The 13458-nt window shown below is 59.3% G+C and overlaps 7 protein-coding genes across 7 annotated transcripts in view; 1 reads left to right on the top strand and 6 right to left on the bottom strand.

Moving 5' to 3' along the window:
- Positions 1-2504, bottom strand: part of ACA1_074520 (SH3 domain containing protein) — a gene marked incomplete at both ends in the record, with an annotated part of 2945 nt that extends 441 nt beyond the window's left edge. Inside the window, 11 exons of the mRNA XM_004353361.1 lie at positions 48-170; positions 246-446; positions 476-548; positions 630-783; positions 892-1019; positions 1093-1201; positions 1280-1358; positions 1442-1617; positions 1764-1907; positions 2049-2245; positions 2353-2504. Of these exons, the coding sequence (XP_004353413.1) occupies positions 48-170; positions 246-446; positions 476-548; positions 630-783; positions 892-1019; positions 1093-1201; positions 1280-1358; positions 1442-1617; positions 1764-1907; positions 2049-2245; positions 2353-2504 (1536 nt within the window). The remainder of the gene's footprint in view (positions 1-47; positions 171-245; positions 447-475; positions 549-629; positions 784-891; positions 1020-1092; positions 1202-1279; positions 1359-1441; positions 1618-1763; positions 1908-2048; positions 2246-2352) is intronic.
- A 99-nt stretch (positions 2505-2603) lies between these two features.
- On the bottom strand, positions 2604-5106 carry ACA1_074510 (spinocerbellar ataxia type 10 family protein; the record flags this gene model as incomplete). The annotated part of the gene is made up of 10 exons (XM_004353360.1): positions 2604-2782; positions 2851-2914; positions 3003-3148; positions 3295-3500; positions 3521-3595; positions 3687-3752; positions 3849-4397; positions 4495-4683; positions 4750-4858; positions 4938-5106. 10 exons carry the CDS (start codon positions 5104-5106, stop codon positions 2604-2606), a joined length of 1752 nt encoding a protein of 583 aa, XP_004353412.1.
- Positions 5107-5202: 96 nt separating this feature from the next.
- On the bottom strand, positions 5203-5820 carry ACA1_074500 (ATP synthase mitochondrial F1 complex assembly factor 2; the record flags this gene model as incomplete). Its single annotated transcript, XM_004353359.1, has 3 exons — positions 5203-5387; positions 5472-5546; positions 5613-5820. The coding sequence occupies 3 exons, from the start codon at positions 5818-5820 to the stop codon at positions 5203-5205; spliced, it is 468 nt and encodes a 155-aa protein (XP_004353411.1).
- Positions 5821-5826: 6 nt separating this feature from the next.
- ACA1_074490 (ATP synthase mitochondrial F1 complex assembly factor 2, putative) lies at positions 5827-6548 on the bottom strand (the record flags this gene model as incomplete). Its single annotated transcript, XM_004353358.1, is given in 4 exon segments — positions 5827-5973; positions 6058-6129; positions 6142-6215; positions 6296-6548. 4 exon segments carry the CDS (start codon positions 6546-6548, stop codon positions 5827-5829), a joined length of 546 nt encoding a protein of 181 aa, XP_004353410.1.
- A 217-nt stretch (positions 6549-6765) lies between these two features.
- On the bottom strand, positions 6766-7366 carry ACA1_074480 (uncharacterized protein; the record flags this gene model as incomplete). Its single annotated transcript, XM_004353357.1, has 3 exons — positions 6766-6882; positions 6963-7066; positions 7279-7366. 3 exons carry the CDS (start codon positions 7364-7366, stop codon positions 6766-6768), a joined length of 309 nt encoding a protein of 102 aa, XP_004353409.1.
- A 71-nt stretch (positions 7367-7437) lies between these two features.
- Positions 7438-8567, top strand: ACA1_074470 (chromatin associated protein kti12 protein; the record flags this gene model as incomplete). The annotated part of the gene is made up of 2 exons (XM_004353356.1): positions 7438-7822; positions 7903-8567. 2 exons carry the CDS (start codon positions 7438-7440, stop codon positions 8565-8567), a joined length of 1050 nt encoding a protein of 349 aa, XP_004353408.1.
- Positions 8568-9181: 614 nt separating this feature from the next.
- ACA1_074460 (RNA recognition domain containing protein) lies at positions 9182-13350 on the bottom strand (the record flags this gene model as incomplete). Its single annotated transcript, XM_004353355.1, has 14 exons — positions 9182-9298; positions 9380-9502; positions 9586-9791; positions 9870-9971; positions 10067-10553; positions 10637-10801; positions 10888-11064; positions 11157-11341; positions 11436-11705; positions 11801-12004; positions 12091-12117; positions 12316-13023; positions 13086-13207; positions 13286-13350. 14 exons carry the CDS (start codon positions 13348-13350, stop codon positions 9182-9184), a joined length of 2958 nt encoding a protein of 985 aa, XP_004353407.1.
- Positions 13351-13458: the final 108 nt, after the last annotated feature.

Below are 13458 nucleotides of genomic sequence, written 5' to 3'. Positions count from 1 at the left end.
GTGCTGCACCGGCCGCGGCTGCTGTTGGACGGCCAGCGCGGGCGAACTGGTGGCGGCGGCTCCCGCCCGGGGAGTGGGGCGGGTCGCGGCCCGGCCGGCGGCGGAGGCCGAAACTGCTGCGGCGAGCCGGCAGGCGATCCCTGGGCTGCGAGCACGGGAGGCCGAGGACCCTGCAATCGCCAGCGCCAAAGTGAGCAATCAATCACGTCGGGATATCAACACATGCAAATGGAGGTGGTGGGTACAGCAGGCGGAGGCGGCTTGAAGGCTGCTGCGGGCTGCACAGGCTTGTTGAAGCCTGCAGCGGCGGCAGCTACGGGCGTGGTCTGTGGGATGTGGATTGGCGCGGCCAGCACCGGCGCCGGAGCGGGAGTCTGGTGCTGGGTTTCGGATCCCGTCATCATCAACAACGACAACGACACCAGGCCCCAGGGTAAGTTGCTAAGCTGTGCGCATGGAGCAGCGGGGGTAAAACCTGGGGCGTTGCGGCGGGACGGGCGCCGTCGAGAGGGAGCTCGGCCGCGCTGAGCACCTTGGCCCACTCCGGACTGCGCGAGTGCGGCGATCAGTGAGAGCGGCGGGGGGGGGTTGGTTGTTGAGTTGGTATGTGACGTTAGAGAGGGAGAGACCTGAGGTTGGAAGTGATGATGGCGCCGCCGGTGGAGGTGACCGATTGGTCTTTGACGAACTGGGCCGGCTTGGAGATCGAGTTGACGTCGCGGTACTTGATGGTCAAGTGCAGCGTGCCCTGCGCCTCCTTGCCCTGCAGCGCCCACTTGTTCTCTACACGCCAGTACGCATTTACCCGCAAAAATGAGGAATGTGGAGGGTGAGGAATGCAGGAGGAATGAAACAGTGTTGAATGCGCGCGCACAACACAACGTAACGTACCCCAGCCGCCGACCTCCTCGAACTGGGTGCGCTTGGAGGAGCGAAGCGGGAACTCGATCTCGCCCACGGCCTTCTTGCCGTCCAGCACCGACACGACCAGATCTGTCTCTTCCGGATCGACAATGTTGCTGTTCGGTTCAGGAGGAGGTGAGCGTGAGCCAAAAGCGCGGGTAGACTGCAACAGCTGTTGTGAGGGCGTACAGCTGGAAGCTCTCATTCCAAGTGGGCTCGACGGTCTTCTTGATGTTGGCGGTCTGGAACACCTTCCTGATCTTACCGAACTCCTTCAGGGCGATCTGTACCGACGCTCCTGTATGTTCCCTTGTCTTAAGTACCCCACACATGGCGCGCCGTTGGGCACAATTGATTTGTACGACGGGCAACCAACCTTTCTTGGGGAGCAACAGGCCGGTGCATTCGAAGACGTGCACCTCCAAGAAGGCGAACGTATCTTTACCGATCTTTTCCTGTTTTTTTTATTCACCGCATGTCAGGGTGAGGCGGCGCGACTCGATGGGGGAGGGAAGCGGGGTGTTTGAGTTGCGCGCACCTTTTTGATCTCCTTGTGCGGAGGCGGCTCGCTTCGGGGCGACACCGGCAGTGTAAACGCAGGTTGTTGGGGGGGCTGGGCGATCGGAATGGTCGTTCGCGTGGGAGCCGCTCCATAACCCCCCATCGCCGGCATCGACGGGGCAGAATACGCGCTCGCACTTGGCGACGCAGCACCTGAGCCGCACACACGGCACAAATACACGCACGCACACGCACGCACACGCACACACGACACGCACGCGACACACAGGTGCACCGCGTTGGTGGGGATGACACGACGACGAATTAACGTCACTGAGTAGAGGGAGGTGGGATAGTACTGGCCACCGGCGGCGAGAAGGCCACTGGCTGCGGCGCGGGCTTGGGAACCACGGTGTTGGTCACCTCCTCGACGTAGGACGCAGGGAACCAGCCACGCTTGACCTCCCTGCCCGCCGACATGTACACTCCATTCCACCACACGTCTGTCGTTGTGTGTCACACAGCGTGTGCCAAGGAGCGAAACAGGCCAACAAACAAAAAGAACATTAGTTTGCCCATAATTGGCCAACGCAAGGAGCTCATTCACTTTCGAGGAGCTGACGCGTGGGCGGGTTGTAAGCTACCTTCGTCGTCTTTCTCGATGACGGTGAAGGTGTCGCCCTTGCCGATGGACAGCTCGGTCTCGGTCTGCCCGACATAGTCCCACAGCGCTCGTACGGGAATGTTCAGCTGTTTGGGCGTGGCCGCCACGGGGGCAGCGGGGGTGACCACCACCGGTGACGGGGCAGGGGCCGCCGCCACTATCCTCTCCACGTAATTACTTCAACCCCCCCCAAGAACGAAAATCAATAAAAGAACGAAAGCGACGCCGTGGGGGGGGGGCAAAGAGAGAAGAGAGAAGGATGGAGGTGTGTAACAGGCCCGTACCAGGGGAAGAGGCCGTAACTTCCATTGGGGGTGGTGCCCCGCCACCAGTTCTCATCAACGACTTCGACGTTGGATATGACGTCGCCCTTCGCAAAGCCCACCTCCTGCGCAGTCGCCGGCGCAAAGTCGTACAGCGCACGCACTTGCTCCATGTTCGTTGCGCAGAAGAGAACTCGACGTTGGAGCTCCACAAACTTCTTTTCCGCAAACCTCACTTCTTCCCCGTAGCACAAAAAAAAAAAAAATGGCGCTTACTCGTCGAGCTTGCGGAGGCGGAACTGGCCGCCCTCCATGACGACCTTGAGGCCCATGCGCGTCAGCTCGGGGTTGTCGGCCACCCCGACGTACTGCATCGACGAAATGATCTGCTGGTTGGCCTCGTTGTCCTCGCACAGGTTCCGCACCGCCAGGATGCCCCACTCTCGCATGTCTACGCGCGCACATCGATCAGCCAAATGAATGTGCTGTGTGAGCTAAAGTAGTGAGACGGCAGCGTACATGGGTTGAGGTCGTCTACTTGGCAGCAGTTGAGCACCAGCGGAATGCCCTCCAGGGTTCGAACCTGATAGCGTGTTGCCCATCAGCATGCGTTACGGCAAAGCGACACATGTGGCTCTGTAGAGAGGCGGAGGAGTGGGGGAGAGGCGTACGAGGTCCTGGTTGGCGGTGTGGGCGTGGACCATATTGGCGACGACACGCACGAGATCCCTCTTCATCGCCGGAGGGTCGTCCCACTTGCGCGTGCCGGCGCCAGTGCTGGTGGTCTGAGCCTCTTGGTAGAGAAGGCCGAGCGTTTCTGAGAGGAGCGGGCTAGGTCAGCATGTTGGCTTACGCATCTGCGAGCCATGACCGTCGTGGTGTGGTTGTGTGTGTGTGTGTGTGTGTGTGGAGCGGTGCATGTGTGAGTGCGTGGTTACGAACCGATGACAGTCTGTAGCAAACCCGCCTCGGCGAGAGCGGTCTTCAAGCGGGCATTCTCAGCTGAGTCGGACAACGCCACCGCCGAGAATATCTGCAGCAGGAGCAGCAACGCGTCGCTCAGATCTTCCATCTCGATCTGTAGGCGCGCATCGGTATCGTTTTCCTCCACTTCCTCCTCTGTTGTTTCTTTTCCCTCTTCTTTTCCATCGCCACTGCGCCGCTCGGCGCTTGTCGTCGGAAGAAGAACTCGTCCCGTAGTCGCTTGAACTCGAGCGCCAGGAAAACGTACGATTCGAGGGGCATCAACGCCGTCGATGTGGTCCTTCGTTGATGGAAGAAGGCGATAGGAGTGAGTATGGCCAACGTCGAACCCGGCCAAATCACAGGCGCGGTAGAAGGGGTGAGGCATGTACCCATTCGCGACCTTAGCCAGGCGGTCGGTCAGACCGTCGAGTATCTTCAGTAGCACCACTTGGACCCTGTTCACACTACACAGACCCGATCGACGACGCTCACGATACATGAGCGCATTGGCCCACAACGTAGAGGGGGGGAGGGTGTAGGCCATGACGTACGGCAGGGTCGGGCTGGCAAGATTGGCCCAAATCTGGGACAACAGGCCGTCCTTGAGCACGGCCTCGAGGAAGAGGACGGCCCACTCAAACGCATCGGCGTAGGCGCCTCCGCCCGCGCCCTCGTGCGCCAGCACGGCGACGAGGGCCTCCATGTGTGGCCTCGACAGCGCCACCTGGGCTCGCCAGCGCGACTGCGCGTGGGTGCAGTTGTGTAGCAGCATGCAGGCGTGCCCCGTGCACTGGGGATCGGTCGACACCGTGATCAGGTCCCTGAACCAGGAAACAGCGGAGACCGATGATGACGTCAGCGCCTTACACACGCGTGCGCGCAGGAGAACGAGCACGTACAGAAGGGCGGAAGGGAAGAGCAGCTCCCAGAGGTATTGTTGATTTTCGGAGTTGGCCGTGCAGAAGTTGGCCAGCAGCTGCAGGGCCATGCGCATGGCTTCCGTGTGCGACTTGCAGGCCTGATTCTCCGCCTGCAGCGTACGCGTCCGCTCCTCCATGCGGCGCACAAACGCCAGCACGGTCTCGATCACCCCGGCTTCCCTGTGCGCCGCACCGCAGCACCGCCGCACATCGCAGGTAAGCGCGGTCGGCGAGCGTCGTGACTCTATGCTGCGTGTGAGTGGCTGGGTTGGCGTACCTGATGTGGTGCTGGTTGTCAGGCGAGTTGGGGCACAGGTTGCGCAGAAGGCGGAGGAGCAAGATCGCGGCGCGCAAGAGTGTCGAGTCTTCGTCGTCGGTCGGTGCTTCGCCGGGGAGCCTGGGCAGCAGCGCGGGCAGCAGCGCCGCCACGCGCGGTGTGAAGTCGTCCACTTTGTCAAGCACCGCCCTGCCACGCGCACTGCGTTGAGCCAAGTACAAGACAAGTGTGACACGCAGGCGTGTGAGAGCGCACCTGCACTTTGCCTTGCGGGTCCACGCGAGGGCGGTATCGAGCAGCGGCGGCAGCGGGTGTGTGTCGGTAAGTGGCAACCCGACCAGCCACTCCCTCACCTCGCCCTCATCTATTGAACACGATAAAATAAAACTCATCAATCAATAAACAACATAATGGATTACAAATGAAAATCGCATCTGCTGTACCGATGGTTCCGGGCTCTTTTTGAGGGATGGGAGCCTGCTTGATGCCATATTTCTCTTCGAGCTGCTGTTGCACGGCCTGTTGTACATCTTCTGGCAAGGTCCGGATCTCCACAAGATGCTCCTCGCCGAAGCAGTCCTCCAGTCGCACATGCGTCAGCGGCCGTGCCATCTCGCCCGGAGAGATGAATTGAACTTTATGGCTTATTTTTGTTGTAAATCTTATCTTATTCAATAATAAATAATTTATTGTTTATTATTTTGTGCTTTACCACTGCTTGAGGCTCGACTGCTCTGGCGGGAGCGAGCGGAGGAAGGCAGTGGCGGCGGCGACGTGCTTGTAGATGTCGACCTTGTCCAGGTCGTGCGCGCCCTCACACTCGCCCCACTCGGCGATGTTGTGGTCCTCCTCGATCCTGCTGGCCGCGATGCACTGGTCGACAGAGAACGGGCCTGCACAACAAGGAACGCGAAATGTGCGCGTAAGCAACACGCACACGCACCACCGCACACGCACACAGCAGAGGCGTGCGGTACCTTTCCAGAGCGCGAGGCCGAGGACGAGTGACTTGGTTCGGCTCACCAAGGTGTCCAAGCAGCCCAGCTCCCAATCTGAGTGTGTGTGTGTTGGTTGATAGCCGGTTCGCGGGCTGAGTTTGAGTGTGACGCGAGGCGTACCGGTTGTGTTGTGAAGGAGGAGGCGCAGACCGTTGATGGTCTCCTCCGGCTGCGCTTCGGGAATCACGCTGAAGTGAAGCATGAGCTCCATGTTGAAGAAGGACGAGAACCACTTCAAGAACGGACGAAGCTGTGCCTGCTGCTTGTCGTAGAGCACCTGCTCCTTCTCTCTGTCATCGGGTCGGTAGCTGATGTGATGAAACCACATTCACGGTCAGTGTCGCGGAGCCGAGGGGTCGAAACGCTGTACACACCAGATCGTGTCGGTTTCGATGTAGTCAAGCATCTCGAGAGTGAGGGCGTGTCTGATCTCGGGCTTGCCTTCGACAAGGCGGTCCATGATTGTGGTGGCCAGGCGTGTCTGTAGAGTCGTTTGTATACGAAAGCAGCATGAGTGAGCAAGTGGGATGCAAGGAGTGGTGAAAGAGGACTGGCGCTTCCGTACAATGGGCATGGTGTCGGGCTTGATGTACGGCTGCTGCATCTCCCACTCGGCCGCGATCATAAGCGCGTTATGCTGCGAGGGTACTACAAGTGGGTGCTCCATTGGGGTCAAAATCACCCGGCCATCTAGTAGCGGCGCCCAGCCGCCCTCTCGCTCTCCTGTGCGCAGTGCAATCGATGAGACAATAGTCCCGATTGCAAATCTAAAAATCTCAATTACATTTGTGCGGGGCGGGTACCAACGCTCACTTGCTTGTACCATCTGCGCGTCTTGCTGCCACCCTGTACACCGGACAACTTGGCGCCCTTGACCTTGGGCTTCGTCGTATCTTCGGATGCTGGCTCAGCTTGGTCCTTCCCGAATTTTTCGTGTCCATAGTGATAATCCACCTTCACCCTCTCAGCGTAGCTCCTTGTCGCTCCCAACATCCGCATCGTGGTCAGCGATGGGCGCAGAAAGCGGAATCCATCCGACCCGGCCTGTCTCAGCATGCTTGTGGGGAAGCGCGACGCCGGTTGGTGACCGCAACGCCCCCAGCTCGCTCCTCCAGCCGCCACTGATGCACAGCTCCGCCTCATCTTTCCGCTGATTGTGATTAGCTTGTTGTGGATTTGCTTTTTTTCTTTTTTCTATTTCTCGACGTTGCAACTTGGACCGCGAAAAGGCTACACAAGTGGAAGTGTTGTGCTGGCTTCATGGTGGATGAGCTCAGTTAGTGCACTCACCCTCGTAGGCCACGGTGACGCCAGCGGCGGCGGCAGAGCAGTCGTTTTCAAGGGTCTCGCCAGTGCAGGTGCACACCGGGGTGCCCGTGGAGGCGCAGTCCTGCAAGGTTGTTTGCATACGACGCTGACTTAGATCAGGATCGATGAAGAAGGGGAATGAGAGGGCACAAAAGCACGTACAGTGGGCCTGGAAGCGCAGAAGCCCTCCGAGTTGCAGTGACCCACCCGGCGCTTGCAGTACTCCACGCTGCTATTGCACTCGCTGTCGGCCCAGCAATCGCGACCTGTAAGAGGAATCAAGAAGCGCAATCAGCCATCAATCAGATTGGGTTGCAGTGAAGGAGGAGTACGAGGAAGAGGGCGGCTCTCGACGAGCGCGAGGACGGCGAACAAGGCTACTGCCAACAGCAACAGCTGGAACTTCTACTCCACAATTGTTGATTGAAAACCATCAGTTAGGGAGAGAAGAAGGAATAGCCTGGTCAACAAGACGTACCATTGTGGGGTATGTTGATGCGTGGAAGGTTTTGGTTGTTTGATGAGAAGAGGCTTCGTTGCCCAACCAGTTTGGCCGGGTTGACCATAAAAGGAGCTACCGAGTAAAACCAAAAAGAAAAACAAAGGAAAAGAAAAAGAAACCAAAGAATGACAGAAGATGGACGGGGCGTGCATGGTGCTGGTCCTGTGCGGCCTGCCTGGCGCTGGCAAGTCCACCCTCGCCAGACGCCTGGCCCAGTCGAGCGCCACACATATTGATGGAGAGCTGCAGGTAGAGGTGCACCACATTAGCTTCGATGACGTCGACATCGGCGGGGTCGTTGCGGCGAGCAGCGAAGTGGAGGAGGTTGCTATCGACTTCGAAGCGGACAGGTGGTGCCGGTCGCGGGCGCTCGCCCTCCTCGAAGTGGAACGCCGCATAGACGAGAGCCGCCAAACAAACAACAGTATTGGCACGTGTGTGAGTCGCCGGCTGATCGTGGTGGACGACAACATGTACTACCGTAGCATGCGCCACCAGTGCTACCTCCTCGCCAAGAAACGTTCGTACCCACTCCTCTATTGTACCAGCACTGCACACTTGCCTCACCCTTCGCGTGGTCGGTAACAACGACGACAACAGACGAAGTGCCCTATGGCCAGGTGTATGTGGAGGTACCGCTTGCCGTGGCGCTCGCCCGTAACGCCCGGCGCACGGGTTCTGCGCGCGTTCCAGACGAGATCATCGAGCGCATGCACGCTCGGTTCGAGGCGCCCCAACCCGCGGACCACGGCTGGGAGCGCCACACGTGTGTTGTGCACCCGCAGAGGGAGGAGGAGGAGCCGGAGGGCGATGCAGCCGCAGACCTCGACCTGCAGCGGCTGTGGCAGGCCATCGCGGCGATGTGGAGCGACAACTTCGTGCGGGCCGAGGCCTGCGAGGAGCGCGAACGCGAGCGACGGCGAGACGAGGACCGGGAGCAGTGTCTGACCAACTTCCTCCACCGGCTCGACCAGCAGCTGCGCGGTCGGGTGGCCTCCATTCTCGCCACCGCCACCGCCACCGCCACGCCCACGGCCGACCGAAGGAGGGGGAATGGGGCGGGGAAGCTGGTGGCCAATCTCAAGCGCGTCTTCCTCGCCGAAGCTCGCAGCCGCGACGACGTGCGTGTCTTCCTCTCACGGCCGGCGAGCGCTGGTGGTGTGGACGACGCAGCACCCACAGAAGACTCTGCCGAGCTCCAGCTTGTGCGTCAGCTCGTCGAGGTGTTCGCGGAGCGGTGCCTTGCTGCGCTTGCGCCGCCATGACACCCACCCAAAGGCCCAACAACAAAAGCTGATCTTTATTGAGCGCGTTTCTTCAGCATACACTCCACATTCACGCCCGCACGCAGCGGGAACATCATCACTAAGGGGGTTCAAAAAAAAAGAGGGGGCGGGACAGACGTACCTGTGTCACATACCTTCGTGCCTCCAGTTCCACCACAAAGCGAACGCCAGACCACCCAATTGATGATACCAAACAACAAGCGAAGAAGAGAAGGAAAGAGAACCTGCGAAGAGTGAGGAGTGGGCCTGGCCTGGTCGAAAGAGGGGAGAGGAGAAAGAGAGAGAAGAGAGATAGAGAAGAGGGAAGCCACTTGGGTGCTCTGTTTTTCTTTTTCTTGTGGCTGGTAGTGGTATGTAGGTAGTGTTATGGTGTATGTTTTATAGGTGTACACCTCTCTCTCTCTCTCTCAAGAGCGAGAGGTGTTGGCCACATTTGGCTCTTTTGGGAATGCGCATTGCATGTACACGCCTTGCAGTGGCGGCTGGAGATACATGAGTGTTAAAGGTGGAGAAGAGAGATAGAGAATAGAGGAGAGGGGAGAGGCGAACCCAGAATGGGTTGATGAAGATGAAAGGAGGTCCCGACGGCTGGCTTATTCTCTCTTCCAGGAGCGCTCTTCCTTGTCCTCGTCGATGTCGATCTCTTCTTCGGCGACGGCAAAGGGCTCCTCAACGAAGGTTTCGCCGCCTTGGTACTCCTCGACCTCCTCCTGCGCAATAATCAGGGCGGTAAGGTCAAGGCCCGCAAGAGGAAGAAAAGAAGAGAAAAAGAAAACGACGCTGCGCCATACCTGGTTCTCGGCCTCCGTGTAAGCCAGCTCGAGCTGCTCTCCCGCCTCGCCGGCCGATTGAGTGGAGTCGTGCCAGCTCATGTTCAAAATGTGGCCCTGCAACGCCGTGCCCTTTTGCATAGCCTGGCGGGGAGGACAAGCGCACGTTAAGCCATCGCTCCAGGGCTGCGCCAGTTGTGGGGGCTGTGTTGGTTGGGGGTACATACCTGTTCGGCCATGAACCGTTGGGCGAACTGCACCAGGAAGTTGTTGGAGTCGGGCTGCATGGCGAGCGAGATGACCTCGCCAAAGGCCTGGAAATGGGCGCGCAGTAGCGCCTCGTCCCTGAGCTCCTGGGGCACGTCGTGGACGCAGACCACCGTGGTACGGTTGTCCAGCTTGAACGAGCGCGGCGCACTCGCAAACCCGCGACCTAAGCGAGCGCAACGCACAGGTAAATAAACACACGACACAACTTGTGGCGGTGAAGGAGATGCGCGGGCGTGTGTACCTCGACCGCCTCTGCCTCTGCCGCGGCCCCACCAGGGAGCAGCTCGGGCGCGCATCCCGACTCCGCGGCCTCGGGGTCCCGCCAGCGAGGGCACACCGGTAACTGTTTGGGGGGGAAGACCCATAATAAGTGTTGGAGCCCGATGACTGACTGACTGGTCATTGTCCCATTGCCCTGGGAGGGCGTAAAGCAAGTACCTTGGGCGGCAATCTGGGAGGCGGGGATGCCGAGCTGCTTGGCCTCCTCCTGAAGGCTGGCCAGGGTCTTCTGCAGGGCCTCCATACGCGACTGATCGACCTCCTTCGTAGGGGCCGGCAGGGAAGAAGTACCGACGGCGCTCAGCTCGGGCGACTCGGCCAGGCTCGCGCCTGCTTCGCTGGTGGTGCTCTTCGGAGGCGCCGAGGCGCCGTTGGTGCTGGTCTCGATGACGGCCTTGGACTTGGCGAGCAACTCGAGCTCACGGTCCAACCGCTGCTTCTCGGAGTCGGCGCTCAGCTTCTTCCACGACGTGGCAGCGGCAGGCGCGGCACCGACAACCGGAGCGGCCGTCTGCTTGGCGACGCCCTCGCGCGCCTTCTTCATGGCCTCGCCGATCTTGGCGGTGAGGGCCGTGAGCTGCGCCTTGACCTCGTCTTTCTCCTTCGACGTGGTTCCCTTCATCTTCTCCAGCAGTTGAAGCAGTTTCTAATTTTATGAACAAAAAACAAAACATTAGCTTGAGGCCCAGCAAGCAACCAATAAAGAACACTCTCAACTTCCACGCGTACCTTCTGCTGCTCCAGTTGCTTGCTGAGAAGCTCCTGTTGCTTCTTCTTCAGCTCTTCCAGGTTCTTGGGCTGAGCCGCGGCGGCGGGCTGAACCACAAGAGACGTGGGCGTTCGCGACATCATCGCCGGCTGGGGAACAGTGGACGTGGGCACAGGTCGGACCGCCTATTCAGCAGAAAAACAGAGGAGTTAGCATGGCATCCGTGACGCGCCGCGGTTCGGGTGTCTAGACTGGGGGGGAATGGTCGTACGGGTCGGGGCGGCTGAGGGACCACGGGGGCCGGGGCGCCGCCCTCCTGCGCCTCGTCCTTCTTCAGGTACACCTGGATGAACCGGTTGTTCATCACGGCCTCGGGCGAGCGCAGGGCCAACAGCGCCTCGGCGTTGCTCGTGAACTGAACGAATGCCTGTTTGTTCGCGGGATCCAACTGAAGAAGAAGAAAAGAAGAAGAAGGCAAAAGCCGGGGAGTGAGACCGAGCCGCATGACATGTGCGAGTATGTCGGAAATGTTGTTCGTACCTGAATGTTGACGATGTTGCCAAACTTCTGGAAGTGTGCGTTGAGCTGCGAAATCGTGTTCAGCTCCTGCGGAATACGGGCCACGCAAATCGAGTCGGTCTGAGGCTTCGGTGGCCTGGCCCCTCTGTGGCCGTAGTCGCCCTCATACCGCCCGCGCTTAAACCGGTTGAAGCCACGACCGCCTCCTGCGTAACAACACAAGCGAGGACTTCGTTGGCGCCGGCCTTTCTTCTGCGCAGAAGGGAACCGCGGTGGCGGTGATGAACAAGGCAATCGTACCTTGGTTGTCGCCGTAATGAGACTCATAAGGGGGTCGGTTGCCCCCGAAGTTGGCCGTGTCGGTGATTGCACTCTCCGTCTCGGTGCGGAACATCCCCTCGTCCTCGTAGGAAGGTCTCTGGTGGTATCCGCCCCGGCCTCGGCCGCGCATTCCACGCATGCCGCGCGACGGGTACGGCTGGCTGCCGGGTGTGGGCATCAGCCCGTCCCCGCCATGGTAGGGCACCTGATGAGGCGGCAGCATGGGGACCGACGGCAGCGGAAGAACGCCTGCGTTCGCAATGTGAGGTGTGTTAATCATCGGTCACACCAGGCACGAGGTGACAAGCCATGCGACTTTTATATATCGATGGTGGTGTACGCACCCTGATTGCCGAGCCTCTGCGGGTGAGGCATGGGTGGCAGGGGGAGCATGGGCGGGTTGAGCAGCCCGGGACCCGCGACGCCCCGCCCACCGCGTGGCACGGGAGGCGCAGCTCGGGACGTGGGACCGTGCCACACCGGGATGGGGCTGGTCTTGTTGAGGAACGGATCCTCCGGATTGTAGGCACCGGCTTCCTCAGTGTCTTCTGGACAAGACGAGGCCGCGCGTCAGTTAGCATGCTAAGAGTGAGAGAGAGAGAGAGAGAGAGAGACGAGAGCAGTAGTAGCGTACCACGGTCGCTCTGCAGCTTGGACAGACCTGCCTCGTCAACAACAAGAGGCCGCCCAAGGTGTTCATACTCACAACTCTCACCCTTGACGCACACACCACGCTCTACGTGGGAAAAAATAAAATAAAATCGATGATGAGCGTGACCAGTGCAACAAGAACAAATAATTTAGAAATAATATCAAATTATAAATCAATTAAACACAGCCGAAAAGATTCGATGGATACCTTCAAAATCGTAGCACACACCTCGCTTCCTTCCGGTAATGCGGCTGCCACCAAAATCGCCACCGGGTCTTGTGTCGCGCCCGCCAGTCCTGCTGCGCGAGCTGTAGTCTCGAGAGCCTCGGCCATCATCGTAGCGGCTGCTGGACGCGCTGGGGTGGGATCTGCTGTCCTCACGTCCTCCCTCCCACCGACCTCCTCCTGCAATCTCGTCCTTGCCTCGGCTCGAAGAAAGAGGCCGGTCGATGTTGACACGCCCACCAGCCTCATGGCCGCGCTGATCGTACCCTCTCCGAGACGAAGTGGTGGAAGTAGAGGATGATGATGATGGCAGCACATCTCTGGTGTCCTCACGGTCCCTCTCGCGCCTGTGCCGGTCGCGCCTCTGCGACGAGGGCGAGCGCTCTTCGGCCTCTTCCGAGCCAGCTCGCCTTCTCTTGCGATCTCTGCTGTCGTCATCATAGGGCGCTGGGCTCCTTTCCCGCTCTCGCTCGCCCTGATCTGATCGTCTCTTTCTGCTGTCGTCCGATCGCCGCGATGATGACGAGCTGCGATCCTCATACTGATCGTACGCGTCTTCATTGTCGAAATCCTCTCTTCGCTCCTTGTGCCGGCGCGAGTCATCCATTTCCTTCTTCACACCACCACCGGACTGGCGCGAGGTCATCTCGTGCAGCATATCAAAAAGGCGCCCGATGAAGGGCTTCGTCTCTGTGAGAGATGAATGGTTAGCAAGTGGGAGTGGTTGGCGCGGCGGTGGATGAGAAGGGTACCCTCTTTCAAAAAATCTTGAAGCTCAGTCGTACAAAACTCTCTGACCTGCTCCGTTGACATGTCATCGCGCTTAATGAGGGCCAGAATGTACATGGACAGCACCTTCGGATCGGCAGCACATCTGGTGGCCACCAAAAATACATAGCTAAATGAGATTTGCGCCAGATGGTGGCAATTAAACAGGTGATAGATAACTTACATTGGTTCCAACTGCTCCACCAGGTAGTCCTGCAACTGCGTCTCCTGTTCTGAGCTGAGATTCATCTTCCAGCTCAACCACACACCCGCGTCCGCTGTTTGATGAGCGATCGATCGACAAACCACCCAACGCAGCCGTGTCTGTGATTTTTCTGGCTTTACGAAAAATGCCAG

This window comes from Acanthamoeba castellanii (assembly GCF_000313135.1).
Source record: "Acanthamoeba castellanii str. Neff unplaced genomic scaffold scf7180000084608, whole genome shotgun sequence".
Lineage (NCBI taxonomy): Eukaryota > Discosea > Longamoebia > Acanthamoebidae > Acanthamoeba > Acanthamoeba castellanii.
The sequence above is the reverse complement of the archived record's forward strand: the minus strand, read 5'-3'. Positions and strand labels throughout refer to the sequence as shown.